At 31.4% G+C, this 19,092-nt stretch overlaps 1 protein-coding gene across 3 annotated transcripts in view; it reads right to left on the bottom strand.

Moving 5' to 3' along the window:
- LOC143245626 (homeobox protein ARX-like) overlaps positions 1-19,092 on the bottom strand; it is a 154,160-nt gene that overhangs the window by 48,185 nt on the left and 86,883 nt on the right. Inside the window, exon 1 of one of the 3 annotated variants that reach the window (XM_076491998.1) lies at positions 2,495-2,642. The exons of the other annotated variants lie outside the window; for them this stretch is intronic. Within the exon in view, the coding sequence (XP_076348113.1) occupies positions 2,495-2,504 (10 nt within the window). The 5' untranslated portion in view covers positions 2,505-2,642. Of the gene's footprint in view, positions 1-2,494; positions 2,643-19,092 lie in introns of those variants that run through there. 3 annotated transcript variants of the gene reach the window in all.

Here is a 19,092-nt window from a genome sequence, read left to right as displayed (position 1 = left end):
CAAGAGTTGGCGGTGGGTGGTGATGACTAGCTGCCTTCCCTCTAGTCTTACACTGCTAAATTAGGGACGGCTAGCACAGATAGCCCTCGAGTAGCTTTGTGCGAAATTCCAAAACAAACAAACGAACAAATTGAGAGGACGAGCATGTTTGGTGTGACGGGAATTCGAACTCGTGACCTTCAGATTACGAGTCAAGTGCCTTAATCATCTGGCCATGTCAGGCCTCTTGAAAAACGAAGTATGGTCCTGACTGTATTGTAAAATTTAGAAAGAAGGTACTAGATATTTTTAGTGAAACTGTTTGCTGAAAGGCTCGAAAGCAAAAATTTATAAAACATTCTTTTCGATAACGATGAGTGTAAACCTTGTTTCGTTTAAGAAGCTCCACTCAGTGGTGAACTTGAATTTCTGTTACCAACTGCAGATTGCGTGTCAGTTCAGTATTTTCAAGCGAAATTTACAATTGACCAAGTTCGATTAACTAATATTTTTATACTACGTTTTGCATGTAACGTACAACCAATAGTTTAGAAAATTATGATTTCTATCTTTCAATAAGAGACGCTACAAGTCAGAACAAATTATTAATATTTCAACTCATAGAAAAATTAAATCTCTTTAGAAACTACGTGTTTTTTAATTTTCAGATTAATTTGCGTAGTTATATTTTTAAGATACAGTAACTATAATATACAATGAATTTTAAAGAGCTAAAAAATCGTAATGGTTAATTTTCAAATGCGAAAGTTTCTAGCGGATACTACACCCGAGCAAGCTTTAAGTATTTTTTTTTATCAAAATTAAATACTAGAAAGGTATTTAATGCTAACACAGTTACAACTGTACTTTAGATCGTGTTAAATAAATATATATATTTATTCGAATGATATTATAAAACAAAAATAGAATTAATTGCTGCTACACTGTTCCAAAATTAAATTTTGTCTCTTTTCCACTGTAATCCGTTTGAATGCCTCAACTCAAAACACTCGACATATGTTTAAAGCAAAACATGTTTATGTAGCAATAAAACCGTTGTTGTACTTCGTGTCTCAGTGTAAATGCGTAAATTATCGGTAGTTGCCATGTGCTAATACTTCCGTTCTTGATTTCGAAAAAATTTAATTGCTATTTTGAAGATATATTGTTATTATAAAGATGAAAGTTTTCGTGCGATAACCGTATAAAACAATTTAAGCAACATTTTACATAAATATCAGAAATATAGTTTGTGAAAATTTCTAACACTAGATGGTGGTGGGGGTATTTAGTGTGTGTGTGTTTTCGTATAGCAAAGCCACATCGAGCTATCTGCTGAGTCCACTGAGGGGAATCGAACCTCTGATTTTAGCGTTGTAAATCCTTAGACTTACCTCTGTACCAGCGGGGGACAGGGAATTTAGTGAAATGGGATTCAGAACGGAGGCATTCCTCTTTTGACATCCACATAGTTGCCAAATCACGAAAAGATGTACCTCAATTAAAACAGGGTTTAAATCACTATTCTATGGATGAAGAGAATACATGTTTTATAGACCTATTTCATACTGTGTAACAATAATAAAATATAGATGAATTCATTGTTTAATTATTTAGAAGAAAGGTATAACTAAACATCTGCTGAATCTATTTATAAAGAAATGTCAGAAACATTATTAATTTTCTAATTATTCATAGCATTAGTTCCGGTAAACAAAAACCACACTTTACCAATTTTAACCTCACAAATAGTTTTTACGTTTTCTTCGTCATTATTATTTATGTTTATAGCTTTCGCTTGAAACATTTTATCTTCTACTACAGAAACGAATATGTCAGGAAATGAAAAAAAACCTCATAGCTTCTCAAATGATATATCAGAAATTACCCTCAGTTTACTTAATAGCTAAATAAAATTAGTTTAGTGACTGTTACTTCACTTTCGTTTTAATGGTAAGGATCAGATATCATCACAAATCATTAGTTGGAAAAATGTTTACTTAATCGTTTAATAAAATTAGTGTGGTGACTGTTACTTTCCTTTTGATTTAATGGTAAGGATCAGATATCATCACAAATCATTAGTTGGAAACATGTTTACTTAATGGTTCAATAAAATTAGTGTGATGACTGTTACTTTCCTTTTGTTTTAATGGTAAAGATCAGATATCATCACAAATCATTAGTTGGAAACATGTTTACTTAATGGTTCAATATAATTAGTGTGGTGACTGCTACTTCCCTTTTGTTTTAATAGTAAGGATCAGATATCATCATAAATCATTAGTTGGAAACATTTTAAAGTCGCTTCATATGTGCATTACATCAGAAAGTTCACAAACGTAAAGTAGATGTGAAATTTATCCTAAATTATTCCTTGAGTTTTCATTAAGTTAGGGATTACATATGTGTGTAATGTATTTTTCATCAGTAAGATTAACAGTAAAGATCTGATTGCCTTAAATGAAGTAATTAATATAGTTTTGTGTACTGTTCAGTTAGTTCTTACTCTCACCTCCTAACATTCACCTCTATTACTGTTAATCTTGCTTCTGTTCGTAGGTAGTTGCCGTCTTTATTTTAACGCCCTCTCATTGATTAAGGTGGAAAGTATTGGTTACTCTTCGTTATTTCAAAGTTCTTTCACTGTCCTTAATACGCCTTAAAATTGCTTTGTCCGCTGGTACTGCACCTACTGGCCACTCCCAACACTTTAGATCCGCCCGCTATTAGATCTCGTGCTATTAAAAGGTTTTTGAACTACTGTATCTCTTTTATAATATATCCGTCTGAGAGCGCTCCCATTACTCAGAAAGGATCAGATATAATATATAAGCTATAATACTTTTGTTTTAATTGTGTAAGCGCAAGTAATGTATGGACTATTCAATACGTGTAAATGTTTTTATTATTTTCTGAAAAGTTTTTGGTATTAGTTCTTACATTTTGTATTATTAGAAAGCTGTTTCTAAGGTAACCAGGTTTTAAGCTTGATTCAGATCAAAAGTTAGATTTCAATATTTTCATAAGGTTACCTTTACTGTCTAATTATATCTCATTGGATATTTTGCTAATTTCTTTCAAGATTTTTTTAACATATCAGTGGCAGCCTAAAATTTTCTGAGGGTTTGTCTGAGACACTTGCTGGTACACTTTCAGTAAAATCAGAAAAAAAGTAATCAAAATATTCTAACATAAATAATTTTAAACGGCTGCACTAAATTCAGCGATGATTTACTGAATGTAGAAATTTAAAAATGACAATTTTTTATTTTGCATTTGCACCTTCAAAATACGAAAATATAACTTTGTATCACTTAAAAAAATCGCCATAATAATGTTTGTTTGTTTTTTAATTTCGCGCAAGGCTACACGAGAGCTATCTGCGCTAGTCGTCCCTAATTTAGCACTGTAAGACTAGAGGGAAGGCAGCTGGTCATCAACACCTACCGCCAACTCTTTTATCAACGAATAGTGGGATTGAGTGTAACATTATAACGCTCCCACTGCTGAAAGAACGAGCATATTTGGTGTGACGGGGATTCGAACTCGCGACCCTTAGATCACTTAACCACCTGGCCATGCCAGGCTCCGTAAGAATGAAAAAAGCATTTCAGAATAGTGTATTTATGCTAGAGTGCATTCTTTTCCAAAGCGTTGCATTTACCAGCTTTTAAAAAAAACACTATGACAAACGACCAAGTAAAATCTCGTAGTAGGCCTTTGAGGTAATATAAATTTCACAATCCAGATACATTTTGCATTATCTAGTAAACTGTTTCACGTGAAATCGTATATTCTAATGGAATTAATTCTAATCACGTTAGTGTTGCAGTTTTACAGGAATAGAACCCACATGGAATATTATTTCTTCCTATACCTGCATATGTACAATTTGTAAACTCTTTAAAACATGACAAAGGGAGAAAGTAAATCGAAAGTTGAAAATTTCTAAAAGTAACAGTAACAAAATACAATGAATAAACATGGCTAATGTTTATTATAGTCGAAAACTATAGGAAATACATGGTTTCATCTATTTATTGCTTTGTTCGTTTGTTGTTAAGCCCAAAGCTACACAAAAAAGTTAGCTGCTCACCACTGTACTTAACCATAGATTTTAGCGTTGCAAGTTTTCCTAATAGTTGATGTGAGCCTTTTCCATTGCTAACTAAAAAAAAGGAGTTAATTAAGCCTCAAACATCTTCTGTATCGAAGACTCAAGAATCATCGTATCATTTTAACGTTTAAAATAATTATTTTTCTAAGATTCTCAATGTTTTAGATTCATTCAGTTTATGACATTTTAGACCCTACAGTTTAAAGCTTCCTCCTGTTGTAAATTTTTTTATTTGTAATAAATCTAACTGAATATTTGCGTGTTAGTCCATTCATTCAACTGTTTATAAAGAAAATCCATCATTTGACGCCCTCATCTACATTTTATACAAGTAAATGAGTTGACTACATAATATAACATGAGGTTAAAATAAAAACGTTGTTAATAACACACACACAAACATATATATTTGCTGACTAGTCGATATGAACCGTATTATGTTACCTACATGTTTAACCATGCATAAAAAGAGTTGGCTATCTTATTTCATTGTTTTTGTAGGAAAAAAATTACTATTTTAACTGTATAAACAAAACATACTACCATTGTAAGAAGTTTTGGTGATAACGATAGGAGATATATCATATTGAAACTTTCGAAATCAAAAAAATTATTAACAGTATTACATAAATCAATATATAACTTTGTATTACTCAGTAAAAATCGCCATAAGAATGTTTGTTTGTTCTTAATTTTGCACGAAGCTACACGAGAGCTATCTGCTCTAGCGTCCTAATTTAGTTGTGTAACACTAGAGGGAAGGCAGCTAGTCATCGCCACCTACCGCCAACTCTTGGGCCACTCTTTCACCAATGAATAATGGAATTGACCGTCACTTTATAACGCCCCTACGGCTGGAAGGGCAAGCATGTTTTGTGTGACGATGATTCGAATCCGTGACCATCGGATGATTGGCTGGACAAATAAAGGTTGTAAAACTATTTTAAACAAGGATGGACACCAGAACGTCCAGTTTGAACTGGTGAACTTAAATGAAACTGTTACACAACCTTGAACCACAATATCATCTTGTATTACATATATAAAACGTCGATGGTTGTCAGAAAGATATCAATTGCAAAATGTTGTATACATACATTGAAAGAGTACTGGAGTAGCTTTCAGGTGAAAAGCTAAAATATTTATTTACAATATATTCTTTGAAATGGAATATTTAATAGAGTTGAATAAATATACTGACATGGTTGTCCAGGACATGACAAAATTAATGTAAAAAATTGCTGAATAGGACTTAAAGGCAGGATTTCAAAAAAAGTCAAATGATAAGAAAAGAAAAACAACAGAACATGTACGCAAATGGTTAAAAAATATGAGTAAAAAAGTTTTGATATTTTGATTATGAACTAAACATTATAAATTAGTACAATAGGCTCCCAGTGGCTCAATGGTGAGTTTGAAGACTTACAACAGTAAAACCTGGTTTTGATACTCGTGGTAGACCATGCACAGATAGCTCATTGTGTAAGTTTGTACTTAGCAACAAATGCACAAACCAAGATGCCAAGAACATCAAATCGCAAAATTAGCAAAGGGACTGCGACTGCTAAGCGCTAAATAACTCTCAACCAAATATCTAGGCCCGGCATGGCCAGGTGGTTAAGGCACTCGACTCGTAATACGAGGGTTGCGGGTTTGAATCCCCGTCACACCAAACATGCTCGCCCTTTCAGCCGTGGGGGCGTTACAATGTGACGGCCAATCCCACTATTATTTGGTAAAAGAGTAGCCCAAGAGTTGGTGGTGGGTGGTGATGACTAGCTGCCTTTCCTCTAGTCTTACAGTGCTAAATTAGGGACGGCTAGTGCCGATAGCCCTAGTGTAGCTTTGCGAGAAATTTCGAACAAATAAACCAAATATCTGCTTTTAGTGTGCACTGTACTAAAAAAAAAAAAGTTATATAAAACAGGTGGAGATTTCAAAAATACAATTAACATAGATGAACAAAAAAGAAAGAAAAATAAAATATATTTAGGAATATTTTTTACAAATAGGAAATAAACTTTGAGCTATAATTTATTTTTCATATTATAAAGAATATTTTGCATTAAAGGTTACAGGTATTATTTCGTTTTTATTCTAATTTTCTACACTCAGAATAAAAATTGTGAAAGGACATAAAAATTCTTTGTTAGTAGTGTATGTGACGGCTGTCGTATTTATGTAAAGCTCATAGATGTAACACGAAAAATTGAAGATTAAACCTTGTTTTGAGGACCCGATATGTAAATTCTGTGTACTGTTACATATTTATTTTAAAATCGATGTTTGTTTCAGTTAAATATATATTTAGAAATGTATATAATTTATACTGTTCAATCAGTATTGCGATATTCACGCTTATTCACTACGTTTTACAAGGTTCTCTGGTGTAAGAATCAACAATCTATATGAGTATGTAAACGCTAGTATTGCACTTCTAGTTGAAAATTCTAGAATCTCGCGTAGCGCTTATAAACTAATGTGAAACACCAATAGATAGTGTATGTTGTTGGTTTGCTACAGTTGGTCCACAGTAAAACTTGGAAGTTATACCTGTTGTTAACTCTCATTAATCGAGACACTACAGATATTTGACTAGGAACATCGATGGATTTTGAACATTACAAAAGTGAATTGTACCTATATCAACTCAGAATTAATAAGCTCATCGTGAACTGTCGGTAAATTATTCAGTTCCAGACCAAATAGATTACTTGATATTGTTTGTCAGTTTGTAAAACTTTTGTCGGTATATTAATATATATTTCTATTAAAAAAATTGTGTGTATCAATTTCGTTTGTAAATATTATGAATTTGATAATTATGCCCCACAGTGGCACAGCGGAATGTCTGCGGACTTACAACTCCAGAAACTAGGTTTCGACACTCGTGGTTGGCAAAGCACAGATAGCCCATTACGTAGCTATCTGCTTAATTACAAACAAAAAATAATTGAGATATATTGACATTCAATTAACTATTAAATTAAAGTTAAAATTTCAGGCTATTTTAAATCGTAATATATTAACATATGTAACTTAATAAATCAGAGACTCGTCCGAGATAAATTATAATAATTATAATTATTAATTCTTTCACTAACAAAGGCACATATAAGTTCCACTATAGAGCCATACTGCGTGAATTTCTTATCACCATGAAGAAAGGGCATTCCTTTTCAGACTTCTGAAATCTTACCAGTTTCAAATAAGTAACGAAATGTTAAATTTATGCTGTTTTTATTTTGTATATGGAAGTCATAAAGTTATTTTTTTCTATAAACATGTCAGTAAAAGTGTTGATATATTAAGCATGTCACGTCGTTCTCATAATAAACAAAGTGTTGGGCAGTTTTATCTTTTTCACTCTTATTTATACACAGAGCACACAAAACCAATGAGATTACTCACTTATTGGAAACATATAGTCAAGAAACATGTAGATAATGTAATTTGATTTTTCAAATAGAAGTGAGATACATTTTTATTTGATCAGTAAATATAAGTAAACTACAAATTAAGGATAAATCAGAAAATAAAATACATATTTATAAAAAACAGCGATAGATGAAGTTCGTACAGACTATGATAAAACTAACAGAACCTTTTTTCTAATCGGTTTATTTAACACATAGAAATATTTTCATTGGCTGAAAAACAAGTTATAGTTTTTCGAATTACACTACTTTTCTCTTCAGCCTGCAAGCTACAAGTTTAGTAGTTTGTTTCTATTTAGTAACACTTGTGTGTTAAAATAATGGAAAACTAATTTTATTACTCCTTTTAATACCAACTTATAAGTCTGAAATTTGATACTGTGCCTGTAGCTAAGGCTTCTTAGACAGTACAAACTAGAAACTCTCACTTAGTTAATCAAGTTAGAATAAAATGATGAATTATATGTTTTTAAATAATTGCTATATTCTTAATAATTTTTAATATTAAAATGTTCTTTAATGTGTTTATTAACATCTTTATAAACTTTAAACAGAAATGATGTTACTTGAGCACATCTTATGGGGATCTGGATGAGGTAGAATAGAAACATTTTTAAGAATATTATTACATACACATGCATTTGGATGGCAACTTTACATATGTTTATGATTATATAATGATGTATTAACATCAGTATAGATGTTTATAGCAAATTAAGACATAGAGGTTTAGGATTCCATATTTGTATTGTTTCTATTCACCTAGTTTGTTAGCGTATTAGCTGAGTTGTAAGATGATAATTTTGAAAATATTCTGCAAAGCAAATAACAGTTGAACATCATATATTTTTTTCCTCCAAGAGAATGAATGGGAGGTTTATTTAATACTCAGAAGTATAAGAAATACTGGAAGAAACGAATTATCCGAAACTCTAAATGATGTAGCCTCTCTCTCTCTCGCACACATACACACACACACATATATACTCAGTTTCCGAATTATTGTGGTGATAATTAGAACAAACTGTAACACTGAGCGGTTATTAATTATGATTCTCAGACAAGTTCTTTGCGTTTCCTGATCACAAACCCTACCTGAACATACCTGGCTACTCTCCGGACAAGCTTACCTAATTTTGGAGACAACTTTACCTGAATAACAATAGATTTTGTGTTGAAAAACATATTGTAAACTTGAAGAAAAATGCTGGAAATGTTCCATTTTTGTGTTGGGTTATTAATAAGGTGTTGTTGTTTTCTTTAAACATCGTGATTGTGACTCTCAAGGTTCAGTTTTGTGAAAAATTATAAAAAGTTAAACAGAACTAAAACCAATACTTAACTCTTAATTTAATGTAAATAAACATTCCTTTTCACTGCTTTCGAAGAGTTGTTTGGTCGTTACCACGTTTTAAAATAAAAAATAATCTTCATCAAGGAATAAAAGAATTCCTTTAATAAAAAGATAAACTTGACATAAATAGTTATGTTGGTACACAGGTATGTAGGTTTTAAGGCGCTGTTTCATACTACACTTTTCTGTTTCAGAACATTCAACTTAAACCTTGGTTAAATTCTTTCTCATTACATGAGACCTTTGTGTCGCTAACAAAGTAGAGTATTTCTTTCACACTGAACAAAAGCTGCATCTTTTCTTCTGTGTTTCTTGTGTTAATTTACTGGATAACATGTTAGTTTTATCTTTTTAGTATTCGACGTCTACGAGACATGTTAAAAATACCACAATTTGAAATTATCAGCAAGTTTTTAATATGTCATAAACGTATTACATATAAAAATAAAACTTGAAAAACGTCAGGATTTAAAAGAATGGAAAACATTAATATTTCCATATTATTGTAAACATTTTCTCCATTCAACTTAATCGTTTGCGGATCATTCAAAAAGCAATTCCTGCCACTCAAAAGTAACTTAGAATAACATTAGTAAAACACTATTTCATCAGAGGAAATGTTAAATGTTGTTCATGGAAAATCCATTTTTGCTACGTTATACTCACATTAGAATAATTTCCTCCCTGATATTACAGTTCATCTTATACACATTATTCTAAATTATAATAACTGGATTGCCTAGCTGTATTTCATAAGAAGCATTTAGTGGTCTCTTCAACCACGAAAAACAAAGCAGAAAATTAACTTACAATTTTGTGTGAATTGTGTAGTGTTTAGTTTTCACAACAATAAGTTTTTTTTTGTACAAGTTGAGTAAGCTTAGAGTCATAAGAGCAGGACGTGAAGTTGGCTTAGAGATGTCTCATTAGGCCAGATTTTAATGATAATGTACGAACATTTAGTTCACACTTACGCGCAACAGAATTCAGGTTTTTCATGTATAGATTATATGTTTTAGGTCAACATCATAGACACTCTTCTCAGTAATTGAGTGTTTAGTATCATACCTTTGGCTACAGTTTATTCGAGTTAACGGCTGACAACATTATTTACTAAGTCAATACCATTTGAAGTAAATAGCATTTGATTTACAGGAAAACAAGACAAAACCAAAGCCAATAAAGTGATGTTTGACATGCTTTGATGAAGTAATAGGATGCCATGAAGCGTTAGACGTATATGTAAAAAGTTGTTCGTCACGTATGCAATTATCATGATTAATGGCACAAAAGTGTTACCGTAGAATTAAAAAAAAAAGTCCATTTATCGTCCAAAGGAAATGAACTAATTGGTCAAAAGCATAACTTCGTTTCGTAAATTACCAGATTTGTAAACTTTCTAATTTTACGACAACAATAACAGAAATGAGACTAAATATGCAATGTATAAGTGAGTGCAATAAATATTATAACAAAAGAAAATATGTTGACTTTCAGGTGACTGTTTTGTCAATGACTGAACAGAAAATACTTGAGTTTATTCTAATGATGCTATAGGCTTTATGTTGCAATGACAGCAAATGCATTATTTTTTACTTGAAGTTTTAGGGCTTATGGAAGAATAGCGAACTAATATATACAAAAAACAACTATATATTAGAATTAAATAGAGATTTACTGAGCTGTTTAAATGAATAATGGCATTTTTAAAAGTTAACTGGACAGCTGGAAAAATATATAATTGTAGGTATACAAGAAATTTGAATAGCTGTACAGTCTTTGCTTGGTAACTGTTTAAAAGCTACTAACCTAGAATTAAAGATTAACTTGGAAGAATAAAACATATATATATTGCCAGTAGTAAAATTCTAAATCTATATCTTCAGGTTTGGCGGTGCATGTATTGCTTAAAAGTAGAAATTGCGAAGAAACTAAACAGATTGGGCAAAATATAAAATTCTTCAAAGAATTTCGACAGAAAGTGAAAACGTGAGGCAATCGTTATTGACATGTCTTGACATTATATATATATATATATATAACTAACCATAGTTCAGTAAAAGTGTATAATACATTACAAGTAATAGAAATGAAGTGTATAACTCCATGTACATGAATCATTTTCATCTCTACAACTCTGTAAGCTATTTCTATGGTTTAAAGTTATAGCCTCTTCGTTGTATTTTCTACTGTCGGCTCCAATATTAGCATTTATATCCATATAAATGTCTGAGGAACTTAATCATTTCAAACCATTACTAAGCACATGAGAATAGAATAATACTCCTCATTCAAATATATATATCTGTACATCAACTTTCTATACGGAGATAGGCCATAAACCGACCATGTGGCGATGGCTTGAAGTCATGCGTATTTTGGCTTGCAAATTATTAATCGAATAACCCATGTGGCTATGAACGTTGAATAAGTTCTAAGACGTAGGTCCCTCTTTCAGCGCTATTTAAGGCGACCGTTTGCTCATGATTTATTTAATTTACCCCTACTTAAAAAAACAAGTGCTTGTCATAAGCAACTAGGCGAGCCAAAGCAAAGCATGGAAGGGCAAAGAGGGGTCCAGCAATGCGTATTTCTGCAGAACGTAATTACATAGTTTCGCTCTGCACTTCCGGTCAGATCGTGAGCCTATAACTACCCTCGTGCCATTTTCGTCACAAATAATGTCCGAAACTCTAGGTTTCTCATTCACAAAGATTTTATTTTCCGTAATTTTGGTCATTAAAAAGACAGTTCTGACGGATAACCACAGTGCTTCAGAGGCGCCTAGCGAGAAATTAGGCCTACTATCATATTTTTCGCTCCAGCACACAGGCGAATAGAACATGCACTTGATCCTTCTTTCTCACGAAATGATTTTAGAAGAACCACAATTGGAAGAAAAGTGTTGAGTCCTACATGTATATATATATTTATGAATCGATTAATCTCTACTAGAAGTGAATTGCACGTGGCTTTTGATGATGTCAAATCGTATCGTTTTTAAACTCCTGAAGTAAATGAGATAAAGAAAGCTAACAGATGTTTTTGAAGCTGCTTTAAATAGTATTCTCTCGGTCTTAATAACTGAATATATTTTATTTTAAATCCTATACAGTTTTCAAAAAATAATATCTTAAACAAATACTCAATGTAGAATATCAATAATAATATTTTCAGTAGTGCCTTATAGTTGCTATGATGTTTAACATACATCTAACTCCACAAGTGTTAACTAATACAGATATACCCATACTGCAATAATAAAAAAATACATATATCTGAATTACTGCCATTTCAAAATAATAAATGCACATTTTAGAGTTATTGAATTGTACTTCTTTTTTATTGTGTGTGTGTATATATACATACATATATATATATATACACACACACATACATATATGAAAAATAGTGTTATCTAGGCCCGGCATGGCTAGGTGATTAAGATACTCGACTCGTAATTCGAGGGTTGCGGGTTCGAATTTCCGTTACACTAAACATACTCGCCCTTTTAGACTTGGGAACGTTATAATGTGACAGTCAATCCCACTATTCGTTGGTAAAAGAGTAGTCCAAATTAGGGACGGCTAGCGCAGATAGCTCTCGTATAGCTTTGTGCGAAATTCAAAACAAACCAAACCTTCGTAACTTGCATCTTATGCATTGGTTACTAATTTATTTTTTTAATAACTGTTCTATAATCAAAGCGCAAGATTGCTTTCACTTTACAATGTGCAACTAGAGTAAGATTAAACATTTATGATGTTCATGACAGCAGACAAAATAAATAGATACACAGAAAAGTAGAGATTCATTAAATAGATAAACAGAGATTCATTAAGTAATTAAGGAAATCTGAATGGAACAACTTTATTCTTCTTACATTTAGTTCAACATTCACGGTTGAGAAGCAAATGCATTCTTCTTGTTTCTAGTTGAACTGTTATGAACGAGAAGTGACTTTAGTATTATGCATCTATCAGAACCTTTACTGTTGAGAAATAACTATATTAGCCTTACACCTAATATATCCATTATGATAGAGAATATAGTGTAACAGAATGTGTATGGGTAGACATAGACTTATGTTAGAGAATGTATATGGTTAGACATATATTTATATCAGAAAATTATTATGGTTAGAGGAAGACTAATGTAAGAGAATGTACACGGTTAGACATAGACTAGTGTAACAGAACGAATATGGCTTGACACAGACAAGTGTAAGAAATTCTATAAATTAAGATAAGTCTTAGTTGAAGCTATTTAATTAGTAGTATAATCTAATCTAAGTAGTTAGATGTAGCTTAATTTAATATATCTGGTAAGGGGATTTCTAACTAAATACATGTTTATATGTTTAAACAAAGTTTAGTCGACTCTATGAACTCTGAATTATTGAGGTAAGATGAACTTAAATTAATCTGATGTTTTAAGCCTGTGACCTTTTTCTACTTAAGTCATTGTAAATATGAATTATTAAGATATTGTTATGATACAGTAATACTCTTTCTCTGCCTCTCTAAAGCGTTAACGTGCGAGTTTAAGACTTTGTACTCCACAAAAACGAAAATACCGTAAAACTTCCCAAAACTGACCAGTTTTAAACATTAGATAAGTAATGAAATATAAGGAACGTGGTTTAATTTTTCTTATGTGTATCTAAAACTAAATCATTCATTAAAAGAGTTGTTCATTAATAAACGTGGCGGTAGTGGATTACAATAATTTACTTCGTTTTCTATTATTGACAGTTCTCAATTTATAATTTCGACTTTTAACAATTTGACTTCACAATCACAATTTTGTTACTTTCCATTTATATAAGGGAAAGCATCATTATCTAGTGTGTTATTTTCTCTCTGTCTGAGTCAGTCACAAAAATAGAGTCAACAGAATGTATGTGTTAAGAGCAACACTTTTAGAACATTTATTTAGCTAACAAAATCTATTTGGTGAGACAAAGATGTATGATAATATATTGGTAACATTACAAGAATATATTGTACTTTTAACAGTAAGGTAATGGAATATTATGGTTCTAATACAATTCTCACGCAGAGATATTGTATTATCATGTATCAGTTGAGTGCACAAATATCCAATATCTCTAGTTCTATTTTTGTATTACTTCTCCAACTTCGTTTCATTTAAATTTAGTTTGTTTTATTAGTTACAAAACTTTCAACAAATTGAAATACACTTGTTTGTTTCGAGTAACGATGAGTAAACACTCTACACGCATATAATTCTATTCATTACTAGTGCAAAAAGAAAACAAAACAAAAACAACTGCATATGTAAGAATTGACGTGACGCATAAGCGACAAATGTTTGTATTAAAGGAAATTTGATAAATAACCTATGTTTACTTTGTATCTATTGAGCGAAATTATGATCACTGTGTCTCCATAACATTAAGGCAAAGTACAATACCAGTTTATCGAAATCTCCCATTGTGTATACATATATATATATCCAAAACTGTCGTCACATCTAATATTGTTTTTTATTAAAATCATGTAACACATCTGCTCGTCTTTCCGAAACACTTTCACATAAAATGAAAATAAATGTCACCTGTTTCTGTGTTGTGCCTTGGCTGCACAGTTCTTCACCAATAGGTCCGAGAGATAAAAACCCAAAATTCTCTTTCATCTAGATGTTTCAATTAAGTGATTACCAAAAAAGTGCAAGAACGTTTTACGCATATGACCATATAGAATAAAATCTATCTGATAACAAAGACCAAAATTACAAAACAATCAGGTTTCAATTAAAATTCATATCGTTTACGCAAAAATAATTACAACAGTATAATCCCAACTAACAAACACTTTTGTTAAGTATAAAGTAAATCTATATATATGACATCAGAAATAAGTTCAAGCTTGAAGCTTAATACAATCACAAATGTTTAGTGCCAACTAATAAACATTTCTTTAATTCTAAAGTAAATCTGTATATGACATAAAAAATACGCTCAAACTTCAATCCTAATACAATGACAACAGTATAATTCCAACCAATAAATATTTATTTAAGTCTAAAGTAAATCTATATATGACATCAACAATAACTTGAAGCCTCAATCCTAATACAATGACAACAGCGTAATTCCAACTAATAGACATGTATGTTAAGTCTAAAGTAAATCTATATATGACATCAAAAATAAGTTCAAAGTTAGTTCTAAAAACAGCTCACCCATCTTCTCGACTTCTTACAAAACATATTCTGTGCACAAATCTTTGCTCTGCTTCCAGTTATAAGTTACTGTTTTAATGATCTCATATAGAGACTAGTTGATTATAACAGTTTCACTTTGACAAGTACCGTTATAAGTTACTGTTTTAATGATCTCATATGGAGACTAGTTGATTATAACAGTTTCACTCTGACGAGTTCCCTGGTAACGGCCCGGCATGGCCAGGTGGTTAAGGCATTCGACTCGTAATCCGATGGTCACGAGTTCGAATCCCAGTCACACAAAAAATGCTTGCTCTTTCAACCGTGCGGACGTTATAAATTGACGGTCAATCCCACCATTAGTTGGTAAAAGAGTAGCCCAAGAGTTGGCGGTGGGTGGTGATGACTAGCTGCCTTTCATCTTGTCTTACACTGCTAAATTAGAGATAGCTAGCGCAGATAGCCCTCGTGTAGCTTTGCGCTAAATTCAAAACAAACCAAACCTCTGGTAACCTAGTGGTATGTTTGCAGACTTATAACGTTAGAAACCGGCTTTCGATAACTGTGGTGGGAAGAGCAGATCACCCATAATGTTGTTTTGCGTTTCATTACAAGCAAATACTTACGTAAACAAGTGCCCTCTGTGGGCATATAAGTTTGTCTTAAGTAAGTAAGCTGAAAGCTTATAACGGTAAAAATGAGGTTTCGATACCTTCTGTAGATGAAACACAAATACCCTTTTGTGTAACTTTGTGCTTAATAATAAGTTTATTTTGTTTTCCAAACGCAAAGGTAAAGAGTGAACTATTTACGTTGGGCTTATAACGATAATATTTTAGGGTTAATTCCTGGTTATGAAATATAGCGAGTTCGTTTTACATAAATGCAGAAATAAAGTAAACATATCATAATAATGATAAACAAAAACTATTTTCTTGATGCAAATCAAATCAGAATGTATCACATATGTCTTGAAAAATTGAAAGTGTAAGGAAACAAATATATTGTGTCGAAATGCATTATTAAGTAAGATTTGACTTAATAGTAGGAATCAACAAGATTTCCGAATAATTCTCTCACTGAAAAAATAAAATTGTTTGAATTACTAAGCAAAAAAACGACTATTCAAAGTATTGGTTATGATATGTTATGCACGTATATACTAATATTACGCTAAAAAGGTCGTTAGCGTTTCTGGAAAAACAATTAAAAAAAGTTTAAAATAGCATATTATTTACCACTTGATCACGTCAGTGGGGCTAGCCTCTAAACAGATTGGACTATTCCTACAAGATTTCTCCAGCTTATTTAACTGGCCTGATGGCATCCTCTTTTGATGTTCCGATAAATATATATATATATTTTTTTATAAATGAAAACCATATCATGCATGTACGTAAATATCTTTTCAACCCAACAAATGGTGGTACACCTTGATTGATGGACACTCAACAGTTTCTAAAGGTAAAGTATATACTTTATAGAGGCATAACACAAAAAATAAACACACAAGAGCATTAAAATTATGATTTTTGAAACGAAGTATTGATTCTGCTACATTTTATAAATTTATGATTGTGGTTTTAATTCTTGTTAAAGCTATAGCTATCAGATACATGACTATACTAAAAGTTTATAGCTGTTATGTTAGTTCTATGTACACATAAAAACTGGATAAATAAGCAAGAAATAAATCAACTTTTTAATAGAAATTAGGGATCGTTAGTTACTCGTAGAACTGCTGTAACAAGTATTCAAAATAAAGTAAATAATAAGTTATACTAGTTGTATAGATTTTGAAACCCACCAGAATATGGATTTAAAATCGTTTTAAAATTGTACTCTTCACTTTGGGGCCATGGGTACGTTATAAGAGCGACAGTTACGGAATGTTAGATCAAAAGCTTTGCTTTAACCTTACTCGAATGTAATACATCTCATATATCATTATTACACCTCAAGATCAGTGTTTAGTCTTGAGGAGATGTTATAACTAATAATCATACATAATGGCCATCCATTCAAATTTTGTTTATGACGATAGAAGCTGAAAATAATGTTGATATCTTTTGTGGCGAAATACAACTGTAATATATCTATAGCTTAACAGATAGTTTGTCATCTTAAGGCCCAAGGATCACTAGAAACTTTAGCTAGCACGTTCGACATTTTATTGAAATTATTTTGGTAAATTTTCTGTTGAAGATGAAACAATAGAGATACATGAACAGCAGTTGATAAGTTATATTAACATAGTATCATACAAAATACTGACGTTTTATAAACTTACAAAAAATATGGGAATATTAAAAGTACAGCCTCAAAGCTAAGTTTAATGGGTTAAAAGCATAAAATAAGTTGGGTCTATAAGTCTATATGAAAGCTATTAATCTGTATGCAATTACTAAAACAAAACACCTAATATCATGTTAACGTATAACATATAATCGATTTCGCGAGATGTCTTTATTTCAAACGAGTTTTCGATCACAATTTACATTATCAGATTGTATGAAATTCATTATTGTCAGTTGCTATTTTCGTGTATTTTAGGAAGTATTTACCATAACGTTAATACCAATTTAAACTAATTTTAGATAAACTTTAGGCCATTTAGTAAATTATCTGAGTCCGAAAATTACAAGTTACAATAACATAAGAATTGTTTAGATATCTATATTTCTATTCAATAGTGAGAGAGAACTGAGCTAGTTAAAACACCACAAACATGTCAGCTGGTTAATTTTTTTTGGAGTTAAGCACAAAGCTATACAATGAGCTATCTGTGCTCTGCCCACCACGAGAATCAAAACCCGGTTTTTAGTGGTGTGAGTCCTTAGACATTCCCGTGTGCTACTAGAGAGCAGCTGGTTGAACGAATTTAATATTAGTCTTAAAATACGTCTTAATAAAATTCTATTACATTATAATATTACGCTAAAAATTGTGATATTTAAAACTTATTTTTATTTAAAATAAATTAATTTTATCACTTTCTTTTCTAAGAATTAGAGTAGTCTATTATTCAAATATTTATCTTCTCAGCTCGCTTCACAGTTTCAAACGACAAAATGTACAAACAGTCAAACTAGTTTAATCCGTCAGTGTTTTGAGCAAGCTGCTTGGTAGTAGCCTATGGAACTGAAACCTAAACCATCTTAACAGGCGAACTTCATTCACTTCTTAAGAGATACAAGTCTGTAAAATGATTGTAGAATAATTTTGCTGCGTACTGGAATGCAAGAAGTCTGTGGAAGCTGTATTCTTACTCTATTCTGTAACCATCCTGAAACGACAAATACAATCATGTCCATTTGAGTTGTCTTCTCGGCCGGTTATTAAATTGCATTAATGCGCTGTCGGTATGCTAGTTAGGATGTTTTTTTCATCATGTTAAAACATAAATTCTTAGGAGTAGGACAAAACTTTATAATATATTATTGGGACTGGTAAGCTTTGCAATGGTACATTTCGTGTTCTTTCATTCGACAATTCTAAGTGTATTATACCATGACAAAATATATTCGTTCTCAACAGACAGTGCTGTTTTAGATTATTCGAACTTCCCTATTTATTCATCCATTTCTTTGAATATTTTATTTTTAAGTCTTTGATAGTCTTAGCACAGTACTTTTTTTAATCTAACTTACATAGTGTAAGTTTTTGGTTTTGAATAAGAAAATTCCCTAATTATTATAGTAATAAATGTTTCATTGTATAAACATGGCAAATAAACATTAAAATTAGACACAAATGTATAAATAAAAATGGTCGATAAAATCAAACGCAACTAAATTTGAAGAAGATATGATTCGGTATTTGATCCTTTAGTATATACAAGTAAAACTATAAAACTAAACAAACAAACATAACAAATTTGTTTTAATCTTTTACACCCACTTCGATTTGTTAATAGTGGATAGACGTAACGTAGTGCCAAATCTATTATATTTTTAATTACTACTGTCCGTATTTATGTTTAAGGCGCAACTTTCCTGTCTTACAAAATTAAA

The sequence above is a fragment of the Tachypleus tridentatus genome, chromosome 1 (assembly GCF_004210375.1).
Source record: "Tachypleus tridentatus isolate NWPU-2018 chromosome 1, ASM421037v1, whole genome shotgun sequence".
Taxonomy (NCBI): Eukaryota; Metazoa; Arthropoda; class Merostomata; order Xiphosura; family Limulidae; genus Tachypleus; species Tachypleus tridentatus.
This window is presented reverse-complemented; position numbering and strand designations above follow the sequence as displayed.